Source organism: Lagenorhynchus albirostris, chromosome 9, assembly GCF_949774975.1.
Source record: "Lagenorhynchus albirostris chromosome 9, mLagAlb1.1, whole genome shotgun sequence".
Taxonomy (NCBI): domain Eukaryota; kingdom Metazoa; phylum Chordata; class Mammalia; order Artiodactyla; family Delphinidae; genus Lagenorhynchus; species Lagenorhynchus albirostris.
This window is the reverse complement of record NC_083103.1, coordinates 86,478,294-86,503,952: the sequence shown is the minus strand read 5'-3', so window position 1 is coordinate 86,503,952 and position 25,659 is coordinate 86,478,294. Positions and strand designations below refer to the sequence as shown.

The 25,659-nt window shown below is 37.6% G+C and overlaps 1 protein-coding gene across 2 annotated transcripts in view; it reads right to left on the bottom strand.

The window, feature by feature from the left end:
• ZC3H12C (zinc finger CCCH-type containing 12C) overlaps window positions 1-25,025 on the bottom strand; it is a 64,763-nt gene extending 39,738 nt beyond the window's left edge. For both annotated transcript variants that reach the window (XM_060160344.1, XM_060160345.1), the window contains exon 1: window positions 24,855-25,025. In XM_060160344.1, the coding sequence (XP_060016327.1) occupies window positions 24,855-24,878 (24 nt within the window). In that variant the 5' untranslated portion in view covers window positions 24,879-25,025. The remainder of the gene's footprint in view (window positions 1-24,854) is intronic.
• Window positions 25,026-25,659: the final 634 nt, after the last annotated feature.

Below are 25,659 nucleotides of genomic sequence, written 5' to 3'. Positions count from 1 at the left end.
AATATAACATATTCATGCAAAGTAGTTACAACTAAAACTTAATAAAACTTAAGTTATGTACTGACTAGAGATAGCGAGGTCAATATTTATGAATTTACATTAAAATCTTTTCCCTTTTGTATATAAAAAAGACACTCTTTAGTATGAATAGACAGTCCCTCTTTCCCTTGGGCTTTCTTTCTTCTTTTTACCCCTTTGCTACTATAGTTACTACTTTATAGCTTTAATTCAGGAGGAGGAGGAATCTTCTCACTAATTCCTGCCACTGTGAACACAAAGAATGAGAGAAAACTACCCGAGAGCTCAGCAGGAAGCCTGATCCCTAGCACTGGATTAAGCTTTTTTGCAAACAGCAAATAAAGGCAGTGATCTGAAAAAGCTAATCAGATCCTGCTGTGGTATTTAGACTATCTTGGTTGCTAGTATTGGATAACGTTAAGCACATTAAAACATCTGTAGGTGAAAAGAGGCCCTTGCCTGCCTTTCTTAGTCACATGGCCCTGGTCCACTTCCCACTGCAGAGAAAATGCAAACAGCTGTACTGGGCTGTCTGGGTCACTGCAATAAATGACTGAGCACAGGGCGCAGTTATGACAGTGTGGTTTTAGTGATAACACTAATATCTGTCAATGTCAAGGGCTTTTCTAACATTTGAAAATTCAACTGTTTGCTGAGGTGTGAATGTGACACACGTGGGTTTTGATGCTAGTGTTGGAATCAATTCTCTTTGTCAGCAGTGATCCAAGCTGCCTTCCCGGTACCTTTCTCCTAATATGGATTTGTTCTCCTTCAATCTACAATTCTTTTCATCCTAAAACACCTCCATAGAAGTAAGATCATTAAATCAAATTTTCCCGGTACCTTTCTCCTAATATGGATTCATTCTCCTTCAATCTACAATTCTTTTCATCCTAAAACACCTCCATAGAAGTAAGATTATTAAATCAAATTTTCCCATTTGTCCCCAGAAGATTGAAAGGTTAAATTTTTAACCAAAAGCTCTCATTATTTTTGATTAAAAAAAAAAAACAACCAACCAAAAACCTAATTTATACACATGGTGTAAAAGAATGGAGCAAAATCAATCAGGCACTAACTCTAACCTCTGAAAGTTATTATATTTAGTAAATCAGATGGGCATGAGAGCTTTAATATATTTCATTTCCTTAGGCTTAGATTACTTTCATTTCTTAATTTATCTCCTTCCTTGAATACCCCCTAAGTACATCCCTGCCAAAGTAATTTTCAATGACACCACGCTTAGGTTTAAAAAAAAATCTCCGCAGATCACATCTCTGGTCCTCTGCTTTGTTTTCAAGATTCTTACAACCGGGGCTCCTCTAGCCCTGTATTCTTATTTTCCACTTCAATTAAGGTGAAGGAATAGCAAAAGTGAAGTCACAGATGCTGAAACAACTGTCCCTTCACCCAAGTGTTCTCTTGCACAGCCTCACCTACCCAGATCATATCTGTTGTTCTAAGCCCAGCTCAAGGCTTATTTTTCCATAAAAATCTTCTTGGACCAGTCTGGTTTTTATTGAACTTCTATAACATTAATAGTCTGTACTGCACAATATAGCACTTATTTATGAACCAGGCTGTAAGCTTCTTGAGGGCAGATCCATTTAATCTTTGATAATCCACACAGCAAAAAAAGCCTATATGGTACCCAGCAGTGTGTTGCTATCTAGAAGACAGCTGAGTGAAAAACAGGACCAGTAAAAAACAGGCTCCAGCAAATTTGAATGCAGGCATTCATATGAACAAAATGCTCCCTGCTAGTTTTTATTTCTCTTTGTGACAGGGTGAGCTTATCAAAGAGCCTGCAGTGATTTGCAATGTTCCTGTAGCCCTGGCTCTGCCACTGGGGCTGCTTTCAACATCCAAGGCAGCTGTGAAATTGAGTGAGCTCAAGCCTGGCAGGGATGAGAGGTCTTTTCCTGCAGTCTCCTTCTCTGGCTTCAGTTTTCTAACTAGAGTGGCATCCCTAGGAGTAATGCTCTGGCCTCTTCCGCCTCACTTGAGGATGACTTATCTGAGGGGTAAGTCTGGGAAGAGGAGTTGTGTAAGCAAAGTGCAGCCCCTTCCTCTGCACATTTCTCTTGGGATCTGCCCAGGTGCAGACAGCACACAGTTGCTTTGCTCTCTAGCACTGCCTGAGATTGGATGACTACATCTTTCTAATTTGGGGGTTCAATGTTGCTAAATCCTTTATGCTGTCATGTTCTGCAATAGCTCCATCAAAAAAAGAGCTGCTATTTTGATGTCCATCTACCTGGCTCCTTTGTTTATTTCTCAATTGGTTCAGAACTAAGGCAGGAAAAAGACCCCCTCAAACAATATTCAATAATAATAAGTTTTGATATAAAGAACTATTAAGGAAAAAAAAGGTGATGAAAAGACTTACATAAATTAACTCAACAGACCACTTTAAAAATACATATAAAGGGATAAAGTTAAAAAAAAACAATTCTGTGACAAAGAAAGAAGATAATGCTTCTTCAAGTCAAAATTCTTAGGGTTTGATTATAAAAATATTTCAGTGTCATATCACTAAGAGCAGATATCTTTCAATTCTCTCCAGGGTTCAGAGGCAAATAGGAAATCCACAAAAACGGTATTTCTTCTCAGTGGTCTAAAAACAAAGAAACTTTTCTATAGTCACTTTAAGTGACAATATAACCCATATCATTATTTGGGTTATATTTTCAAATATTTCCCAATGATTAGCTTCCCATTTAGTATTTTTTTTTTTTTGGCAGCTTGCGGGATTTAAGTTCCCTGACCAGGGATCAAATGGGGGCGCACAGCAGTGAAAGTGTCAAGTCCTAACCAGTGGACTGCCAGGAAATTCCCCCCATTTAGTATTTTTAAAAGTTCAAATAAACAAGCAAGTCTTTTAAAAAGATGATCTTCAATTCCTATAAAACTTGTAAATACTCAAGGAATGAGAAATTTTAGAAAAGCTCAGAGAATACAAATGACATCCAAAATGCTGATGTACTAGGTTGCTAAAGCAGCTAATGTGTGGCAGAGCAGGATAGAGAAAATTCGTGAGGAAAAAAGGACATAGATGATCTTAAAAGAAGTATAAAGCACATGATATCATCCGCGTTAACAAAACACAGTTATATTAAGTACAACTGAAACTGAGGAAAAGCTGACCAAACCTATGTAATTTTTTTTTTTTTTTTTGATACGCGGGCCTCTCACTGTTGTGGACTCTCCTGTTGCGGAGCACAGGCTCCGGACGCGCAGGCTCAGCGGCCATGGCTCACAGGCCCAGCCGCTCCGTGGCATGTGGGATCTTCCCGGACCGGGGCACGAACCCGTGTCCCCTGCGTCGGCAAGCGGACTCTCAACCACTGCGCTACCAGGGAAGCCCCCAAACTGTGTAATTTTATATAAAATATATGTAAGACACATTCTCTGCATTATAACACAACTGGATGGTAGTTAAATGGCACTTTGTCTCTGACAATAATGATAAGATTTACAACATCATTCTCCAAGCCTAGTCAGAACTCAACCCATCTCTCCTTTTGATGCCACAGCACTGTACCTCTCACTCCTGACAGCACCCCTCACTTCCCACCTGCACGTGCTCATGTGTGCACATCATTTCATCTCAGGCTGAGTGTACCAGCTGAGGACGGTGCATGTCTTATTCTTCTTCGGGTATTAAATAACTCTATTTAGCAAACTAACTCAAAACTTCTTGACCAAAAGTTTAAGTGAAATTGACAGATTCAGGCGATAAAGAATAATTGTATCAGACAGAATTAAAAGAGGACTCTATTATTAGAGGTCTGTTCTTGCTAATGGTCTAGAAGACAGTGTAATGGTACATTAAATGTAAAGGAACTCAAGAAAAAATATATAAAACATGGTATACAGCAAATTATGACCCAATAAAAGTTCTTTGTTAATTATAAGTTTGATCTAAGTATAAATTCTTGCTAATAATCAAGACAGATAATAGTTCCTTACATACCAGCTCCTATAAGATGAGAAAATGAAATGCTTGAGTTAGTACTTCCAATGGTCCTCATTCTACTGGTTTAGACAATTGTCCCAGTGTGCAAGAAACTGAAAAACTTTGAGAGGCTAACAAAACGAATGGTTGTGTTAGAAAACGCTCAGTCAAATTAGCACAGAAGTTCACAACACAATTTTTCTTTACAGAGTTCTATTCATATCAGAGGATGATATAGTAATTTAGACATTAAATTTAGAATTCTGAGCATTTAGGATAAGATTCCTTCTAAATGCAAATCATCATATACTATAAGTTAAATCTAGACTATGAATCATCCTAAACAGCTGCCAAAACAATTCAACTATAAACTCTAACAGGCCAGAGATTCTTGTGTTTTGTTTTCTGCTGTATCTCCAGCAACTAGCAGAGTGCCTGGCAAACAGCAGGTGCTTAATAAATATGTGCTAAATGATAGCATTCCAATAACTGGGCCAAAATCTCTTTTCCAGATTTATTTGTTCTTTACATACCTTCACATAACCTACACTCCAGCCAAACACAAGGATTTAAAGCAGTGGTTCTCTTAATTTGGTTGCACACTGGAATCCTCTGGGGAGATTTAAAATATACTGGTGTAAGAGTTTCATCCCTAGAGATGTTTATTTATTTATTTATTTATTTTTTGGTCTGGGTGATTCTAATGTATAGCCAAGTTTAAGATTCTTTCTTCTAAAATAACTTTCTCCATAGTTTCACGGGTTAAAATCTTATCTATTAGTATTGAAAATTCAGCTAAAACCCCAACTCTGCCATGAAACCTTCCCCGGAACACTGTTAAACCTATCTTTGGATTATTTGAGTTTTGCACAGGGCCTGGCATAAGGTTAGGACTTGATAAATGTCTGAGTGGTAAATAACTCTGGGAGCATGGCACATAGCAGAAACACAGTAAATATTTATTGAAAAAATGATGTATAGTTGGCCCCTGTTATCTGTGGATTCTGTACTTGCAAATTTGCCTACTCACTAAAATTTATTTGTAACCCCAATAAATCCTCGCGGTGCTTTACAGTCGCCCCACGGCAACGTGCATGTGCAGAGAGGCGGAACATTTGAGTTGCCAGACAGGCATTCCAGCGGAGGCTGAACAAAGCCCTCATGCTGAAACAAGTGTCTTAAAAAGGGCTTGTTAGTGCTATGATTTTTGCATTTTTGTGCTTTCTGTTGGTGAATTTGCTGTTTAAATGGCCCCCAAGTCTAGTGCTGAAGTGTTATCTAAGTGCAAGAAGTCTGTGATGTGCCTTGTGGAGAAATATGCGTGTTAGGCAAGCTTTGTTCAGGCACGAGTTACAGTGCTGTTGGCTGTGAGTTCAGTGTTAATGAATCAACAGTACATATTTAATAAAGTGTCTCTAAACAGTACTGCATGTACAACAAGGTTATGTATTGATTGGTCCATGAAAATGTTCTGACCGGAGGCTTGCAGGAACCTAATCCCGTATTTCCTCTAGAAGCAATGGTTCAGTATTTGCAGTGACTTCATAGAACATAACTACAGTTGCCCCTTGAACAACAGTGGGTTTGAACTGCATGGGTCCAGTTAAATGTGGATTTATTTCAACAGATACATAAGGACTATGTGATTCTTGGCTGGTGATCTGGGGATGCAGAACCCTGGATAAGAAGGGCCAACTGTGAAGTTATACTCGGATTTCTGACTGCACAGAGGGTCGGTGCCCCTAATGCCTGTGATGTTCAAGGGTAAACTGTTCAAGAAAAACAAGATTGACTGTAATTTCATCCTCTCTTCAGAACTCTTAGTGATCTTACCTGTAATTTTTAATGCCAGTTTCATTCAGCAAACGGGCACCTCCTAGGTGCCAGGTGCTGGGGATACAGCAAGAACAAAGCAAGTCTCTTCTCTCACCAAACTCACAGAGGGAGAGAATGTAAACAGTAAATACACGTCAGGTGATGGTAAATGCTATAGAGAAACTTTTAATCAGGGAAGGCCTTTATGATAGGGTGGTATTTGTGCAGATACCTAAATGAAGTGAAAGGAATGTGTAACAGGAGGAGGGAGGGTTAAGTACAAAGCCCAGAGATGAGAGACGTTCACAGGACAGCAAGGTGGCCAGTATGTCTGGTGGCAGGTGAGCAAGGGGAGGAGTCAGCAAATGAGGTCAGAAAGGTCAAGGTCAAGACCAGCCATGTCATGCAGAGCTTTGAAGGGCAACGCACCTCAAAACTTTACACAGCGTGGGAATCATACAAGAATCTTTTGCATGTATATGCTTCCAGCTACTTAAGAATTAGTTTGACAAGTTTTAATAGAAAAGCTGCTGTTGGGAGTTCGATGGAGATTGTGTTGTAGTAATCCTTGCTTAAAAAGCACTACTGATTTACTATATTGTTTAATCAAGAATAATTGATTGAAATTTCCTCTTTCAATACAGTTCCTAGATTTCTTTGTAGGGGGCTTATAAATTTCTTTTTAAACTTGTCTTAAAATATTTTGCTTTTGTTCTTGCTGTGAATGGAGGTTTTTTTCTTCCCTTATATTTTCTAACTAGTTATTGTTGGTGTCTAAAAAATAATTATTTTTATTCTTGTACATAAAACTTTAGTGAACTAGGTATCTCAGTGAACTCAATGTTTCTATTAGTGTTTCACTGAGGCTCTTGGGTTTTCCAGGCATATATAATAATGTAAAATCATCAGATTGACTCTTCCTTACCAATTTTTACATCTCTTGCTTTATACTTCTGTCAATTACATTGTAATGTTAACAATGGTTATTTTGTGTCATTCCTGATATTAATGGGAATGCGTCTAGTGTTTTATTATTAAGCATTATATTGATGGCTGGTTAGGTTGTACATACATATACATATAAAACATACACATCTATCACGTTGGGCAAATTTACCTCCTCATGCCTCATCTGTTAAAAAATAAAATACACACACACATATAAATAGTTGTTTTGAAATTTAATGAGCTAATACATGTAAAACACTTGACACCTGGAACAGTGCCAGGCACACAGTACGCACTCAGTAAGTGTTAGCTGTATGTAATTATAAGTTTATATACAACTATACATTTACACACAACACAATATGTAGCCTTTAAAAAGTCACTTATAGAAATATGTTTTCCTCCTAAAGATTTAAGAAAAAAATTAAAAATGTGTATTGCATTAAAATGATATATTAAGATGATCATAATTTCTTCTTTGAGTTACTAATATTGTGAACTACATTAACAGATTTACTAATATAGAAACATTATTACATTTTGGAGGATTATACTGTATATGCTGGTATTTCCTTAGGAATTTTTACATCAATAATCATAAGACTGGCTTGTCATTTTCTTTATTTGCTTTGCCACATTTGGGTACTACTATTTTGCTGATGTTAGAAAAGGGGTATGGTATTCCATCCAAACTTTTTCTCAATGACAAACCAATTGCCCCACGTACCAAAGGGAATTAGACTAGACTGGGCCATGTGTTCCTATACAGGCAGCACTATTTCTAATATCTGATTTACTGGTATTCTGAAACGTGTACCTGACCCCTTACTATAAGTTCTAGGGTAGAGTTTACTCCAGCATGGGGTCCAAAGAAAAGAGGATGAGCAAGAGAGAGATCTTATAATTTATGGATATAAGAACCAACACCACAACACACCCTCTCCCAAAAAGTATCCAAATATCCTGGACAAATTACACACAACTGCTGTGTTTCAGTTTCTTCAACCATAAAATGGGGATAATAACAACACCAACAGCACAGGGTTGTAATATATATAATAACTTAGAACAGTGTTTGGCACATAGTAAATATTATTATCTTAAAAGTTTATACTAAAAGTGAAATTTCAGTACAAAACAATAGAAAACCTGATTTTCATTATTTTATGTTCTCATTAATATAATTCTAAAGTTCTGCCTTTGTTCCTGATCTCAGAACATGAATTTTGTTAAATTAATAAAATAATTTAGAACAATGTTTCTCAGAGGGAAAGGGGAATGACATTTAGTTTGGAAAAGCCAAACATACCTATCCTTTTTTGTAAGAAAAACTACTCAAGATTTAAGTGTCATGGAATACTTTGGCTAATAAGGATAATTAGAAGACAATAGTATCAATAACTATGAGTATCTTTGTACGGTGACACATCATAACTAGACTTACCCTGGTGATTGTTTTGAAAAGTACAGAAATATCAAATCACAATGTTGTATAACAAGAACTAACATTGTGTTGTAGGTCAATTATACTTCAAGAACAAACAAACAAAAAATAGAAAGAGATCAGACTTGTGGTTACTAGAGGCAGGGGGTGGGGTGAGGGGGAATTGGATGAAGGTGGTCAAAAGGCACAGACTCCCAGTTATAAGAGAAATAAGTACTAGGGATGTAATATGTACAACATGATACAGATAATGAACACTGCGGCACATTATGTGTGAAAGTTGTTAAGAGAGTAAGTGCTAAGAGTTCTCATCACAAGGAAAGATTTTTTTTTCTATTATTTAAATTTTGTATATATATGAGATAATGGATGTTCACTAAACTTACTGTGATAAGCATTACGCGTAGGCTCAGCGGCCATGGCTCACGGGCCCAGCCGCTCCGCGGCATGTGGGATCTTCCCGGACCGGGGCACGAACCCGTGTCCCCTGCATCGGCAGGCGGACTCTCAACCACTGCGCCACCAGGGAAGCCCTGTGATAAGCATTTCTTGATGTATGTAAGTTGAATCTCTATGCTGTGGCCTTAAATATATACAATGCTTTATCTCAATTATATCTTGATAAAAGTGGAGGAAAAAATATTCAAAAAAGAAGATAATGGTAGAAAGCTTAGTAAGGAACATGAGTATAAAAATGGCTGGGAATCAGTAATTTAGAAGAAATACATTGATCTGATGATGGGCAGAAGTGAAGGGATGTGGGAGAAAATGGAAGTAAAATTAGAAGAAATTATAACAAGCACCTGAAAGGAAACAAAGGTTTTTCTTATGGAAAATGAGAAAATACTTTTCAGTTTAACAATATAAATTGTGGACTGTGCAAATTTATTTTAAAATAAATGGCTGTAGACAAAGATCAGCCATCGGCTCCCACCTCTCTCATAATCTCATTAACTTTTAATAAAGTAATAAATTAGTATACTTTTCAGAATTAGCTTTCTCTTAAGATCTGTAAGTTACTATCAAAAAATTAAAGCCATAATAATTTTCTCCTTTAAATAATTGTTATTTAACAAATCTTTTATGGAAAAAAATCCTATGACTTAGGAATCTATTTTCTTGATAGTAATATCATTAAATACAGAGTAATTTAGTTCTTATGGCATTTTTACAGATGTTAGCTAGGTGATCAAATTCTATTTTAAAATGTGTACAACTAATACATTTTGAAAGTAATACTCTGATGAAACGCAGGACAACAGCAGCCTGGTCCATGGTCACCCAATCAAGCTAAATCAGAGGTTAAGCCAGTATTCAATGAATTAATGTATTCACTCAAGAAACATTTATTTGAATGCCTACTATGAGAAAGTGACATTAAGTGAAGAAGATGAGAGAGGGTACAAACATGAATACGGTTGCTACCCTAAGGAATATAAATTTACTAAAGAAACCAAATAGATGAATACCTATAAAATATAGCGCATGTCAAAATTAATGCTATTAATAGTGATATATCATAGAATACAAGAGACAAAGACATTGGCTCAGATTGGAGAAGGTTCTGAGAGGCAACATATAAGCTGAGAACAGAATGATGATGATGACACATTCCTATATATACTATGGTGTATGTGTCTGTGGTAGGGCAAGATGGGGAGTGGGGTAAGGTAGGGAAAGAAAGGATTTTTGAGAAAACAGGATCAAAGGCCAGAGACGTGAAAGATGATAAAATATACAGAATACTGTGAGATTAATACTGCTGTAGAAGAGGCTAGAAAGTTAGGATGTACTTAGTTCATGGAAAGTCTTGAATGCCATACTAGTGTTTCAACTTTGTTATTGGGAAACTACTGAAGGTTTCTGAAAAAGGGAATAGTGTATTTCTACCCACATTTTAGAAAGGTAATTAAATCAATATAAAATTAAATATAAAATTAATATAAATTAAAAATATATAAATTAAATAAATAATTAAATAATTTATATATAAATTAAATCAATATAAAATTAAATATAAAACTAATATAAAATTAGAATTATTGATTTAAAAAAAAGAAAGGTAATGGGGAACCACTGAAAGTTTCTGAGAATGTGAATGATGTGTTTCTAACTACATTTTAGGATGGTAATTCCAGCTCTATTAGGTTTGAGGGGGCAAGAAACTCAAAGACAAGTTAGGAAGGTATTATAATACATAATGGTCTAAGCAAAAGGTGACTGGTATCTAAAGTTATGCAGAAAAAAAGAAACAAATATGAGATATTTTCTAAGATGAGCTAATGGGTCCAGTAAGGATTTGATACTAAAGACAAAAGAGGAAGGAGTAACAAAAAATAACTGATGGCACCAAATGATACAGATACACTGCAGAATGACTGAGGACATTGGGTAAAGGTGATTAGTGACCACTGAGGGAGCTGTTTTGGAGATATGAAGACAGGTGGGGTGAACAGGCAGCTGCTCCTAAACAAGTTTTTATGCCATAGATCCTTTCTCAGTCTAATGAAGGCTATACACCTCTTTTCGAAGTAATGCTTTTAAATGCACAAAGCAAAAGCAGAGACTGCATTACAAAGAAGCCAATTATATTAAAATAGTCATCAAAATATGTAAAAATGTGATATAGTAAAATATGTCTTTTATTAACACATTAAAATAAGATATAGCAGCAGACCTAATAACTACCATGATTTTGAAGTAGTTAAAAGTAAAAATGATATTTCAGAGTATTTACTTCAACTGTAACATGATAGGGAAACATTTATGATTTCTATGGATGACACAGTCATATATGCTGTTATTAAAATTGGACTTGTTGCTTACATTCATAATTGAGGGAAATGGTAAATTTCAATCAGAGGATATGAATATAAATACATAAATTTTTTCCCATCCAACATCACAGAATGCCCAAATTCTATCCATGGACCCTTTGGGGAACCACAGAACACAGGCTAAAAACTCCCAGTTAAGGAGTAAGTGTGTGCTGAAGAAGAGATGACAGCATATGTATTCTTTTAATAAGTTTGGCAGGAAAGGAATAAGATATAGAAAGATATTTTGGTGGGTAGGGAGGGTAAGGGTTTTTTTTTTTCTTTCTTTTAAGAACTTTAAACCAGGAGAATGGATTTAATGGGGCAGGAGAGAAAAAAGGTATGCCCACCTATGTATGAATGAAAGACTGGGAATAAATAAAAGGACAATAACTTAGAGGAAAAAAAAGAAGGAATAGCAGTGAATTGGGAAAACAGAGTTGGTTCAATGAGGCAAATGTTGGCTCTACTTTAGCCTCTAATTCTCGGTCAAAATTAACCAGCCTACCACCCTCAACCCTGCAGTCCTTTCCCAGCCTCCACAAGACCCAGAGGGCCAGGACTGACTGGGGTGAAGAGTGAAAGGCGAGGACAAGCACAGCTGGCAGGGAACTGCCAATGTTCAGGAGCAGGAAGTGCGTTCTTGTTGCTCTTCTGCCTCCTTTTCTAACGCATCTCCAGTCTTCTTTCCCAGCTCTCAAGATACCTAGAGGCTTAATGCTGCCATTTGGCCGTCTAGATACTCCCATCCTAGTTGCTCCGTCCAGTCTCCCTTCCCGCAAAAATCAAAACTCCAAAAGAAAGATCATTGAGGGTACTGTGATGTTTATATGATAAAAGTAATTATTAAATATTTAAGTATGAAAGATTCTTGAGGAAGGGGCATAAGTACAATGGATGCTCTAAGGATGGCTTGTTAAACCAAGTGACTATTTATTTAGATAAAACGATTGATGAAAGATTTTTAAATATAAGAATCTTAGTGTAATCCTGGTCTCTGGACCTCCTTCCTTGTCGGCACCTTTCCTCCTCTGCACTTGTGTGTGCATATGCACACGTGTGCATGGAGAGAAGGGGGTGCAGGGAGGACAGAACCAACTTACCGCATTTCTGACTCTTGGAAGAGATTCTTAAGCCTTTGGGTTTAGTAAGCAAAAAGCTACATTATTGGAAAGCAAAGATTTAGCAATAAAACAAATTAATCAGTCTTCAGACCCAGTATTTCTATTTTTTTCTTTTTTTTTCTTTGGCCATGCCATGCTGGCATGTGGGATCTTAGTTCCCCAACCAGGGATTAAGCCATGCCCCCTGCAGTGGAAGCACAAAGTCTTAACCACTGGACCACCAGGGAAGTCCCTAGACCCAGTATTTCTAAAATAAATAACTGATTGTTTTATTTTATCTTCTAATTCTGATTATTTTTTAAGAGAGATTATTTTTAAGAGTTGCAGAAGAGGTTAGCACACATTGAGAAGAAAATTATTTCAGGATTTTGATCAAATATAAATCCATGTTGAACTGGATTAGCTTATATTAGGTGTTTATCATGAAATAGTATTCAATCTATTAAAATGCACATAAGACTTAAGTACTCATTTGCTCTCAAAGTGGGAAATAAACATTTATGATCTACGTGTTATTTTGAGGAATGCTCAGGCCCAAGACTCAGCACCTGGTAGCACTCTTGCCAAATTGGCATTCTGGCTTCTGGCTATCACTCAGGAATTCCAAAGTGTTTTCTCTACCTGCCACATCTTCACTCAGGTGCTCTCCCAGCATGGGATGGTCTAGAAGCTAAGTTGCAGCTGTCAACCTGGCACATGCTTCCCAGCCACCTAGGCTAGCAGTAAAATTTTCTACATCAACCAAACTCACAGAATTAATTTTGTGAATTTTTTTCTTATAAGCCAACTCCTGATTTTTTTTTTCAAAATCACACTTACACTACCTATACTCTAAACCTAGTCTCTCTCCTAGTACAGAAAATTTTTCTAATTTGTGGATCAGTATTTGACTTCAAACATTAGCTGCCTCTGATTCCCTACTGAGGTTCTTATTTAAAAGGGAGGGATTAAAGACCTTAGGACCTAGCAGAGCCTCTATTTAATATAATCAAAAGACCTGAAAGAACACTGAAAAATAGAGAACTTAATGGGAAATAAAGGAGCAGCAATTTAAAGCATTTTGTTTTTCTTACTTATAGGGATCACTAGAATTGTCCGCCATCCATTTTAAAGAATGTGGAGTATTTTCTAAAATTCTGTCATTTCTCTTGGCCAATGTATTCATCCCATCCATAAACAGGTCAGGAAAGAAGAACTAATTTTTATTTCCAAAGCTTTACAATTTTGGGGGTGAGAGTATTTGAAAGATGCACCCTGAAATACTATAAACTGGTAAAGAGCATAGCGGGGCCCATGGAAAAACAGAGCTGCTGGCTCAACTTCCAACTCCAGGAAATCCTAGAACACACACAGAAGGGAGCACACAAGGGCCAAGGAGATGTAGAGATCTGCAGGCAGAGATGCCCCATTTAAGGAACTCAAATACTTTTCAAACAAACTTAGAGATCAGCTTATTTTGAAAGTTACACCATCCTATCCTTACACAAAGATGACAAAAAGCCCTGACAATCTAAAGCTTTAGATTTACTTCTTTTATCCACAGGCCTTAAATGATGATGATGGCATTAAACTCCAGGGTATATGTGTATTTAATCAACAACAGCAACAACAATTAAAATGGCCCTTATCTGAAGTACTCACAGAGTAATTGCTAGGGACTTCTTTTTTTTATTTTATTTTAATTTTTTATTTTTTGCCTCTCACTGTTGTGGCCTCTGCCGTTGCGGAGCACAGGCTCCGAACGCGCAGGCTCAGCAGCCATGGCTCACGGGCCCAGCCACTCCGCGGCATGTGGGATCTTCCCAGACCAGGGCATGAACCCGTGTCCCCTGCATCGGCAGGCGCACTCTCAACCACTGCACCACCAGGGAAACCCTACTAGGGATTTCTTGACTTCAAAGATAAGATACAGAGGACATTTGCACTAGACAGACCAACTTTTTCAAGGCATTTAGGAAAAACTCAAACATAGAGAATGGAAGTATACTCTGACTATGAGACACAAAAATGAGAAGTCAGCATCTGATAACAAAAATTTTTTTAAACCCTAAAACTCCCAATATCTGTACATTAAAACTCTCTTCCAGATAACCCTGCAGTTAAAGAAAAATAAAAAATAAAATTACGGACATTAAAAATGGATGACAATAGAATTATAACCTATGGGATGTGGCCAAATTAATACTCAATGAAAAAATTAATGGTGTAAATGTATTTAATAGAAAAAAGAAATAAATGAATTAAACATTTAAATTAGAAAGGTTAAAATAAGCAAACAAGCCAAAATAAAGGTAGGCAAAGTAATAAAATTAAAAGCATAAATAAGTAAATTAGGAAGCAAAAAAATGTAGAAATGGTTAATATAATGGAGAGCTGGTTCTAAATATGAATGAATGAATAAATGAATAAGTGAATAACTTCCTAAAAATGTGACCAAGAGGTTGAGGAACTCTACAAATTAACAATACAAATATAATGTTCAATGAAATGGAAGGGTTTCTTTGCATAAATCTTTATGCCAATAAATAAGAATCCATAATTGAAGCCGACTTAAGAAAAGGTTGTAAGTGAATAACCATGGAAGAAATAAAAACTTTGTTAAAGATTTATACCCTCTATTCCATTCCTGACAAAGAATGCTATACCCATTTTTTCTGTAGGTGTGTTCTGGCAAAATCCTTTGTTACTGAGATTATTCTAGGGCACCTAAGAACATGGAAAGCATCCCAACTGGTTTATGAGGTTGGCCTAATTATGACCAAACCTAACAAAGATGGCACCAAAACTAATCAAATATATGTATAATCTTACTTATACTTTATACAGAGTTCTAAATATAAGAAAGGTAAGTTATATAGTATATTCAAATTATAACAATACACATTTAACCAGTAGATTTCATTCTATGATAATAGATTTTTCTAATATTGAACACTGTTAATTCAGTTCATTTAATCATAAGTACTGATGGGTACTTATGGGTACTTGGATGGGTGTGGAAGATGAAAGAGACATGAAGAATCAAGAACTTCTAGATCTATGGTGTGAGCAGCTGAGAAGATGGTAGTAACATTTATTAAAGTGGGGAAGACTTGGAAAGGGACAGATTTGGAAGGACAAAAATTCTGTTTTAGATAATTTTGTTTCAGATACTAATAGCTATCCAAGTAGAGCTGTCCCAAGACAGCTGGGTAAAAGAGAGAAGTCAGTATTAGAGATAAAAATTTGGTAGTCATTAGCATGTAGATGGTATTTAAAAATATAGTTTGCATGGATGGAAAACTGTACAAAAAAGAAGAGAGTCCAGGATTCAAATTTTAGTAACCCAACAATAGAAAGACACTACCTAGATCTGTGAATACCATATCTTCATACAGTATATGTTGCTATACTTAATCATTTTTTAAAACATGCTAAATCAGGACTTTGGTACAAAAATTATTTAACAAAAACCTTACAATATCACAGGGTGGGTTTCCTGCTAGCCCCTGAAAACTTCAGTTTCAGTAGCACTGTCATATTTGTGATTTGTAAATTATTTGAATCTTTTTTTGGGGGTAGTCATTTTTAAACAGTTTTCTGAAAGATGCCTCAGAAGCTGAGTAAGGAGGGCTCTGGGACTATGACCCTAAGACTTTATTTGAATAAGGGTTTTATTCCAAGGGGCAAATTTGTTTCATTTACTTTAACTAGTATTTTATAAATATAATGTAATAGCAGACAATGCTGAAAAGTAAAGTGGGTCTCAAAGTCTGTATCATTGAGACAAGGATGGAATCATTAAGTGGGTTGAAAGCAGCAAAATTTCAGCCTTACTGACATTTAGCCTTATTTAAACTGACTGACTGTATGTTCAATTTAAAAAGAAGAGAACATGAGTCAAATGCTGAAAATATAGTTTTGAAGATGTGCCTAAAAGATACTTAGGAATTTAACAATTTAAAGGAATTCTCCCATAATATATAAATCTATTTTCAAGTTTCTCACATTTAGCTTTTATAGATATTTGCAGGAATATGTGTATATAAGCAGGGGACACCTATGTCAGGAAACAATAGCCATTGGCATTTAAAAAATGAAATAACAGGGAGAAAGACCCAGTAAAATAAGAAATAAGCTCAAATGCCTACTATCACTGTTTTATGGTTTCAACCAATGCAATAAGACAAGAAAAAAAAGTTGAAATATTTTTTAAAATTTATATTATTTGGGGGTCACTTATAATATATCCTGAAAATCAAGACAGTCAACTGAAAAAGTATTGGAACTAAGTACTACAATATAACTAACGGTACATAAAAGATGGTTATTTAAAATTGACTAACTTTCCTTTATACCACCCACTACAAGGTATAAAATATAGGCATACCAAGTATAGAATATAATGAGGTGAAATCTCATTCATAATTAATAATGACAGCTAACATCTCTCAAGGGCTTATACTTCAATGTACATTATTGGTTAATAGCCACAACCATGATATTATATGATATTACCATGATAATAGGTACTATCATCACAATTTCACAAAGAAACTGCGGCTTAGGAAAATATAGGAAATTTGCCCACGATCACACAAGCGTCAGAACAGGAACTCAAACTCAATCTCTCTGACTCTACTGAAGGAGCTTCTTAGCACTATTATGTCATTCTTGTTTATCAAATTAACAAAGACAGGCTGTGAAGGGAAACTGTGATGGGTGCAGAGAGCGACACACATGCATTTCTAAGAATATAAATTGGTGCAACTTTTCTAGAGGGCAATTTGCATGATCACATCTAGGAATTTGTTTAAAATATATTCATCAATGTGTACAAAGATCTATATACATGGACATTTATCATGTTCACTATAACAATAAAAATATTGGTCATACTCTAAATACTCAACAATATGAGCTTGATTAAATTGCAGTATTTGAATGTGTTGAATGCATTCAGCCAATAAAAATAATCTTTTTTTTTTTTTGTGGTACGCGGGCCTCTCACTGCTGCGGCCTCTACCGCTGCGGAGCACAGGCTCCAGACGTGCAGGCCCAGCGGCCATGGCTCACGGGCCCAGCAGCTCCGCGGCATGTGGGATCTTCCCGGACCAGGGCACGAACCCGTGTCCCCTGTATCGGCAGGTGGACTCTCAACCACTGCGCCACCAGAGAAGCCCAATAAAAATAATCTTTTAAAAGGATATTTAATGATACAGGAAAACATCGTATATTGAATGAACAGCAAGAAACAAAACTGCATACAAATTTTTTAAAGGATGTGTTTATATTGACTAGGAGATTAAAAAAAAATGAAAACATTACCAAAACTTTAAGTTCTCTCTACGGGAGAATTATATATGATTTTTCACTATCACTTTTACTTTTTCTCTATTTTAAAAATGTGATAAAATAAATGTTAAAATATTTAACTCAAAATTTAATTTTAAAAGATAAAACGAAGTAGTCAAAATAATAAAAATGCACTTTGGAAAACATCTCTCCTATTTAAAATTATTTTTTCCTATGCATGATATTGCTAATTTTAACATAACGTTATGAACACAATTTTTATGTTACTTAAGGCATTTTTCTATCTTAGCAAAAATAGAAATAATGCCTACTTTATCAAAATAGATAATTTATTGCACACTTCCAGCATTTTAGATCTGTACTAATCATTTACAATTACAGCAAAATTCCAAGAAGTATCTAATACATAAAATCGCCAACTCAGTGGGGCAATTCAAAGAAACGATGACTTAAAAAACGTCTAAGTCAACAATGAGGAGGCAGCCTCAATTATATGGGAGAACTGCTCCCTATAAGTATACAAAATAATAAAAATAAATTATAAAGTAAAAGCCAAGATGTGAAACAGACTAAGTCACAGAATAAAGGATAAAATTAAGCCCATGTAATTTTGAATAGGAAATGAGTAGATGACTAAGAACAAAGAACAGAAACTAATTTTAGCTTCACCCTAAATGACATGAAGTAATAAATTTAAAAGCCCTTTGAAAAATCTAAAATATAAACTTACATATTAAAAGCAATAAAAGTAAACTTGATTTTTTAGGTATTTTTCATCTGGTAAGCCCAATTACCCAGAACACAATTAAGAGCCAGTGAATAAGTAGACAGAAAAATAAAACAAACAAACAAAATCTCTGTCTAATCAATTCAGTGAATACTGCTAAGTCACTTTATAATAACATTCACTGCCTTCTATGTGCCAGGCACTTTTTATACTCATTAGCTTAAATCACTAAAAACAACTTGCAAAGTACAAGAAATCAAAGAGAAACTGAGTTTTGTCTAAGGTCACAGCCAGTAAAGGACAGAGCTGGGATTCAAACCCAGGTCTATTTGATTGTTAGAGGCCCCAACTACTCTCTGAAAGTGCAATTTCTCAGTTCTCCAACCTAGACAATCTGCGAGTCCTAAAGGCCTTTAATTGCTGCCTAAATACTTTTATGTTAGCCATAATATTAGCTGTTGTCATTCAGTTTCACAGTCCATAGCAGTTATCTTCTTCAAATTAGAGGGAAGAAGTGACAACATCAGCAAGGAACAGCTAACAGCAAGGAAAGAAGACCAAAAATCATTAATATACATCAACAGAAATCATTGAGTTCTGCTGTCCTCACCATCTTTTTTTTTAAAAAAAAAAAAGCAAAACAAGCATTGTTATTTAGATAGGATAAATAAGAAATCTTGATAACCCCTGTTCTATCACCTGGAAGATAGGCAAAACAACAGTATAAACTTTATACAATTGTTGTAAAACTAAATTAGATAATGTAAGTAAAGTGCTTAATACTGTACCTGGCATAAAGTTAGTGCCCCATAAATGTTAGCTATTATTATGCTTCATAATAAGTGAAGTTATAGGCTACATGTTACTTGAAGGTAGAAAAATATAATCCATGTATTTAAATTTTTCCATTTAAAATAGTTAAAATCTTTTGTTCTTGAAAGACTTTAAGACTAACTTCTAGAAATTTGCCTTTATAATATCCTTCCCCAGCTAAGTGGGGTAGATAAGGGTAAATGCATGTGACCACTCAAGAAATCACATCATACATACTAAGTTAATTTTAAAATGTTTGGGTACACAAATTGTGTTATTTGCTCTACTGATTACTGCGATCATCTCATAGCCATCTACTGACTTTTGTTCACCCTACCACATCAGCAGGTCCATTTAAAGAACATACTCTATGGCCTTTAACAATAAAAACACATCCATGAAGTATCTACTAGGTATTAAACACTGTAGAAGACTTGGGATAAAACAGTGTAAACCAAAGTCCTTGCCTAAAGACTACAAACAAGATAAAGAAGATCCTAGGCACTGTATTTTGTATTATCAGTTAATCCTTATGACAAATCTATGCCCTAGCTAGTACTTTTTTTTCTGTTATATAGATGAAGAGCAGAGACACAGAAAGCAAAAAAGAAATAAAGAAGAAACAGTTAACTATCACCAAATATACAAGTGTTATAGAGGGATTTAAAGTATTTTGAAAACACAGGGGAGTAAACAAATAATTTTGCCTAAAGATGGGTAATTAGAAAATGCTTGTATTTTAAATTTAAAACTCAAGTAAAAATTCTGTAAAGTATAACTACAGGAAGAAAATATAGGAGAGTGTTTATCAAAATATTTACAGAGGTTATTTATCGGTAAGAAGATTCCAGGTGGTTTTACTTTTCTCTTTGCTTCTTCTTAATCAACCTGCCTACTTTAATATCTTAAAATATAAGTAGAAAAAAGTCAGCATTAAAATTAGATATTAATGTTCATTTAACAAACTGTCAAAAATTTTACAGTTAATAGTTAATTCAAACATGGAATGAAATCAGCTCTGTCACGCTTTTCTGACAAGTGTACATACCAATACAGCTTTTCTGGAAAACTTTTTGGCCATCAAAGACCTTAAAGCTTATTCTCTTTGATCATTACTTCTAGGAATCCATCCTAAGAACACAGATGCAGAAAAAAGAAAAATTACTGGGATGTTCAACTAAAGCATTATGATTTTGAAATACTGGGGGAAAACAAATGTCTAACTGAAATAGGAGAATGATTAAGTAAAATGATATGTTCTTAGGAAGAAAATGTTTGAAATATTTTTAATGTCATGAGAAAATCCTTAGTGAATGTTAAATGGGGATGGAAAGGTGGGGCACCAAGCTCTATAAACTCCCAAGAGAGATGATTCTATTATATAGTTTAAATCTCACAATAATATATTAACATGTATTAGGTTAAAGAGACCTTAATATTTCATACTTAGCCTAAGTTGGGACACCTGCTCTGCCATTATTAACTGTGAAACCTCTAGCAAGTTATTTAACCACACTGTAGTTTGGTTTCCTCATCAGAAAAAAAAAAAGTATTGAAATACTTCTTTACAGGAGTACAGTAAGTATTAGATGCATTAATATATGTAGAGCACTTAGAACAGTGCTTGGCACAGTAAGCGTCACCTCTATTATCAATCTTAACCTACAATGGAGTAAACCCAGTGAGATCTAAGCTGAGGCCTGAATAATGAGGTGTGAGCCAGGCAAAAGATGAGGGGGTATAGGGGAATAATGTCCAGGCAAGCAGGAAGAACTTGGGATTTTTATTTGCTATCTACCTTTAGAGATCTGATAATTTATCTTAAAGGCAGAATGCTTTGAGTGTTCAGACATCTGCTTATGGGCTTTACTTTATGCCAGTTCACTGGGCATAAGAATCATCATGCATCTCTTAATTTTGAAACAATGTGTATCAACATACAAACATACACACAATGACACACTTTTTACAGAACTAAAAATAGTATCACAGGAAGGCAGAACTGCTCAGTGGTTAAGGGCATGAGTTTTAAAGTCAGACTCAGGGGTTCAAACTCCCTCTGCAATTTACTAGATGTGTGACTTTGGACAAGTTATTTAAACTTTCTGTGTCTCAGTTTCCTCATCTATAGAATGAAGATAATAAAAGCAAGCATAAGCATGACATTAGCACATCAGTGCACAATACACAATAACTATTATTATGTCAGCTATAAAAACCAAAGATGGAATTGATATCTCCACATCACAGATCTGAAAGTTATCTTTATGCCACTGGATCCAAAATACAGTGTGCCACAGCAAAGGAAACCATGAAGCAAATGAAAAGACAACCTACAGAATGGGAGAAAATATTTGCAAATTATGTAACCGACAAGGGATTAATCTCCAAAATATATAAACAGCTCATTCAGCTCAATATCAAAAAAACAACCCAAACAAAAAATGGGCAGAAGATCCAAAGAAGACAAACAAATGGCCAAAAGACACATGAAAAGATGCTGAACATCACTAATTATTAGAGAAATGCAAATCAAAGCTACAATGAGGTATCACCTCACACCCGTCAGAATGGCCATCATCAAAAAGTCTACAAATAATAAATGCTGGAGAGGGTGTGGAGAAAAAGGAACCCTCCTACACTGATGGTGGGAATGTAAATTGGTAGAGCCACTATGGAGAACAGTATGGAGGTTCCTTAAAAACCTAAAAAAAGAGCTACCGTATGATCCTACAATCCCACTCCTGGGCATATATCTGGAGAAAACCATAATTCAAAGCAATACATGCACCCCCAATGGTCCTTACAGCACTATTTACAATAGCCAAGACATGGAAGCAATCTAAATGTCCATCAACAGATGAATGGATAAAAAAGATCTGGTATGTTTATACAATGGAATATTAGTCAGCCATAAAACAAGAATGAAATAATGCCATTTGCAGCAACATGGATGGACCTAGAGATGATCATACAGGAGGCATATCAGCACTTAAAACACAAATTTTTTTAAGAACATTTGGTATTTTTGAACCCCAGAATCACGATATTTTAGGCTTAAATTTGAATTCCTGATTTAATATGCTTCTGTTATTCACTGACCTTCTTACTTAATATTTTTCTTTCCAATAAAACTATACCCTTGAAACCATCTTTGCCACCTTAATCATCCGCTACTCCTATCATCCGGGGAATGCTCCAGACACACTGGATCACCTACTCCCTGCTTTCCTTGACTCAGGGTATCCATTTGGAAATGACTCCCATCTTTAAGGCCTGGCATGCCACCTTTCTCAGTGCCTGAATTTCCTACTTCTTTGCTTATGGCACGTAGAATATTCCATCTAGCTTTATGTGCTCTCTGTTAATAATCTCTCTTCTTTTAGAGGTCAGGGTCCTTATACAGCACCTAGATTGATACTAAATAATTATTTGCTGAGGTAATAGAAGTTTACCAGTCTCACATGAGCAATAACTGTCAATTAGTTTACAATCCTACATTCTAATTCTAATACTAAAATGATAAAAAAAAAAACCCTACTTAAAATCTTACATTTGCTTCTTTAAAACTGCTATCAAATAAGAATGAAAGTAGAATTCTTTTGAATATATGTAGAAAAGCAATTGAAAGCACTAAAAGGGTATAAAATGATATAAAAATGGTATTAAAAACTATAAAATGATAGCAACACTTTTACATCTGTTACAGTAATTAAAATTAATGTAGAGAACACTGTGATGTGCTAGAATGAAGACAAGGTAACCCAGTTGTAGAATGAGAAAAATACTTAAAAAACACTATATCTATTGAACACTTGGGGTTCAATTTGGCAGATGTAATCCATGAAAACATAGCTCCAGAGAAACCAGTAATATAAAATAGGATAATTTTATTAGTATAGTAATTAAAACAAAAATGTAGTAAAAGGAAATGACTAATAAAAACTTCCATCAGCATACAAACGTTTCTGTTTCCTATAATATTTTCCATTATAATAAACTAGTTCATTAGAATTCCATTATTAAAAGCAGGTTAAAAAAATAGTGGCCTCTTTTTTGCTGTTGTTTTGTTTAAAAGTTCATTTTACTTTACATATAGACTTTAAGTACTTGTGTGATGACCAGATGCTAGAGGTAGAAATGTAACCTACTTTGAAAGCAAAATCCATTGTTAAACTAAGTAAAAATACTCAAACATTTCAAATCATAGATACACAGTTACCAAACGATTCTGATGTTTAGGGTATCTTCAAGTAGACAGATTAAGGTAACTTAAAATCCAAATGCCAAATTGGAAGAAAGCAGGTGAATAGAGAGGCAAGTCTGAAATAAGCATCTTCCTGGGGTTATCAACAGTAAGACAATTTTACAAATACTTGGTGAAGCTATCCTTATATTCGAACAACAGATAACACCAAAATTGAGAAATTGCGACTAAAATTAATTGCATATGTGATTAAATAAATGGAAGTCATACCCTCATACCCTAAATATATTAAGACTTTAAAAAATATATAACACATTACATTCCCACTTCTTGTGGTTCTCCAAGGTCCAAAAACTTGTATTAGGCATATCCACTGTTTTCTGTTTATAATATACATTAGAAAAACTACATGAGGAAATAAGTGAAGAACTGATGAATTTTCCCAAATTTCTAAATATACTGAGCCCCAAGTATCTCTGCAACTATTCTAAGATGGTTAAAAAAAAAAAAATCTGAATCAATAAGCGCCTCATGGGCCTGGGGATATTCCAACACATTCTTGCAACCAACAGGAAAACTTTCCCTAAATCTGGATTAGTATTTCTTCTCTTTATCACAAAACACAGAGCACAGACCAGGATTGTTAACGGTTTCCCAAACAGCAAGAAATCCAGTTAGGGTGATCAGTACTTGGAAGCTTAGGCTGGTTTTAAGGTCTTGAAGGGGTGAAGGACGAGACAGTTAAGGGAGGAAATGCGGGATTCATTTCTCCAAGTTACATTTGTAACACCTCTTTGTAGGGAGTTAAACATGGGGACCGGTCCGGCTAAATGAACGCAGGGTGAAAATGGGAATTTGGCTGGACACTGAGGGGTGAGGGTTGCAGGAGGGACGCGGGAGCAGAGGGGGGTTTTCGCCACGGCCCGCCTGGGGGTTTGGCTGGAGGGATGGATAATAAAAGCTAATGGCTGGGGCTGTATCCGAGCTGTCGGATGCTGCCTCACCCCCCCGCCGCCCCCCCGCCTCCCAGCGCGCGAGGTCTGAGCCTCAGGAGAGGGACTGTGGGTCCGTTTCCATCCGGCGCGCCCGGGTCCGCCTCCATGTTCGGCGGCCGTGCCCTGGGGCGGCCGGGAGTGGACCGAAGCCCTAGGCCGCGGGGCCGGAGAGACCGGCCTCCCCTCGCCCGAGATCCCCGGTGGGGCCGGCTTTGCCGCCCGGGAGGATGCGCTGGGCTTTCGCTCGACCCCGCCCGAGCCCCGGGAGCAGCCGGGGCTCAGGGACTCGACTTCCAGCGGCCCGACCTGCCTGGGCCTGGAGATCCGCCGGCGCGGCCGCCCCAGCCACGGCCCCTCCGCCCGGCGCTCGGGCGCGGCCTCCCGGCCCGCGGCCCTCCCCTCGCCCAGCTCCCTCAGGGCCATTGTCGCCGCTGTCCGCCCCTCCACCCCCTTCCCGAGGGACAAACCTGGGGGCCGCTACCCGGCATGGCCGGCCCCGCGAGGAAGCGGCGAGCCGGCGGCGGGGCCCGCAGCGACAGCAGCCACTTCGGCCCTCCCCGCTCGGCGCCGCGCCCGCCCGCCCAGCCCGCGCGCCCTCCGCGCCGGCCGCAGCCCCGGCTCCCCCTCCCCCAGCTGGCACCACTCGCCCCCCCGACCCCCACGCGCGCGCACCCGGATCTGTTGCTCAACCTACTTTCAGTCTCTTCTCATCAGCCATCACCACATGCCCTGGAAGCGGGGCCGCCCCGGGACCCTCCGGCGGGCGGCCGCCTGTCCTTCAGCCTCTGGCCGCCGCTAGAGCGCGGGGCGAGTGGGAGGCTCCCCCATGCCGCCTGCGCGCACGCCGGCCACACGCCGGGGCCCCGGCTCGGCCCGCCGCCCGCGCCGCTGCTCCGCGGGGAGAGCGAGCCTGGATCTCCCGCTGTCGCCTCGCCCCTAGCCCCTCGCCCGCCCGCAGCGGCAGCCGCAGCCGCTGCGCCGGTTCCTCCTCCCCTTTCCTCTTTTCCTTCTCCTCCTTCGCCTCGTCTGGAGCTGAGGTTGGCAAACCAGCACCTGCTGCTGGAGATCACCGAGAACTGAAACAGGAAACCCCGAACCCAGGGGAAAACCCGGGAGGCGTGGGGAGGGGTGAGGGGAGCTGCTGGAACCTGTCGGGCTTGGCCGGGCCACTGCGGCCGCGGGAGGTTCCCGCTCCGCCTCTCCTCGCGCCCAGCCCAGGGGTCCCGACCTCCCCACTCCGCTCCCCCTGCCCGGGCCGGCGGCGCCTCTCGGCTCAGCTACGCCTCCTCCACCCGGCAGTACCACGGATCATTCCCTGGGCAGCAAGGGAATCGAGCGGCTGCCTTCCTTTCCCGTGCTAGTTTGCTTGTTATCAGTATTCCGTAATGAGGAAAAACCACACCCGGCATTAGCAAGACCAATAAGGGAATTTAAACAAATGAAGCTGTTGGGATTTTACCCAGGGGAAGGACTTCTTTCAGTAAGGAAACTGGCCTTGT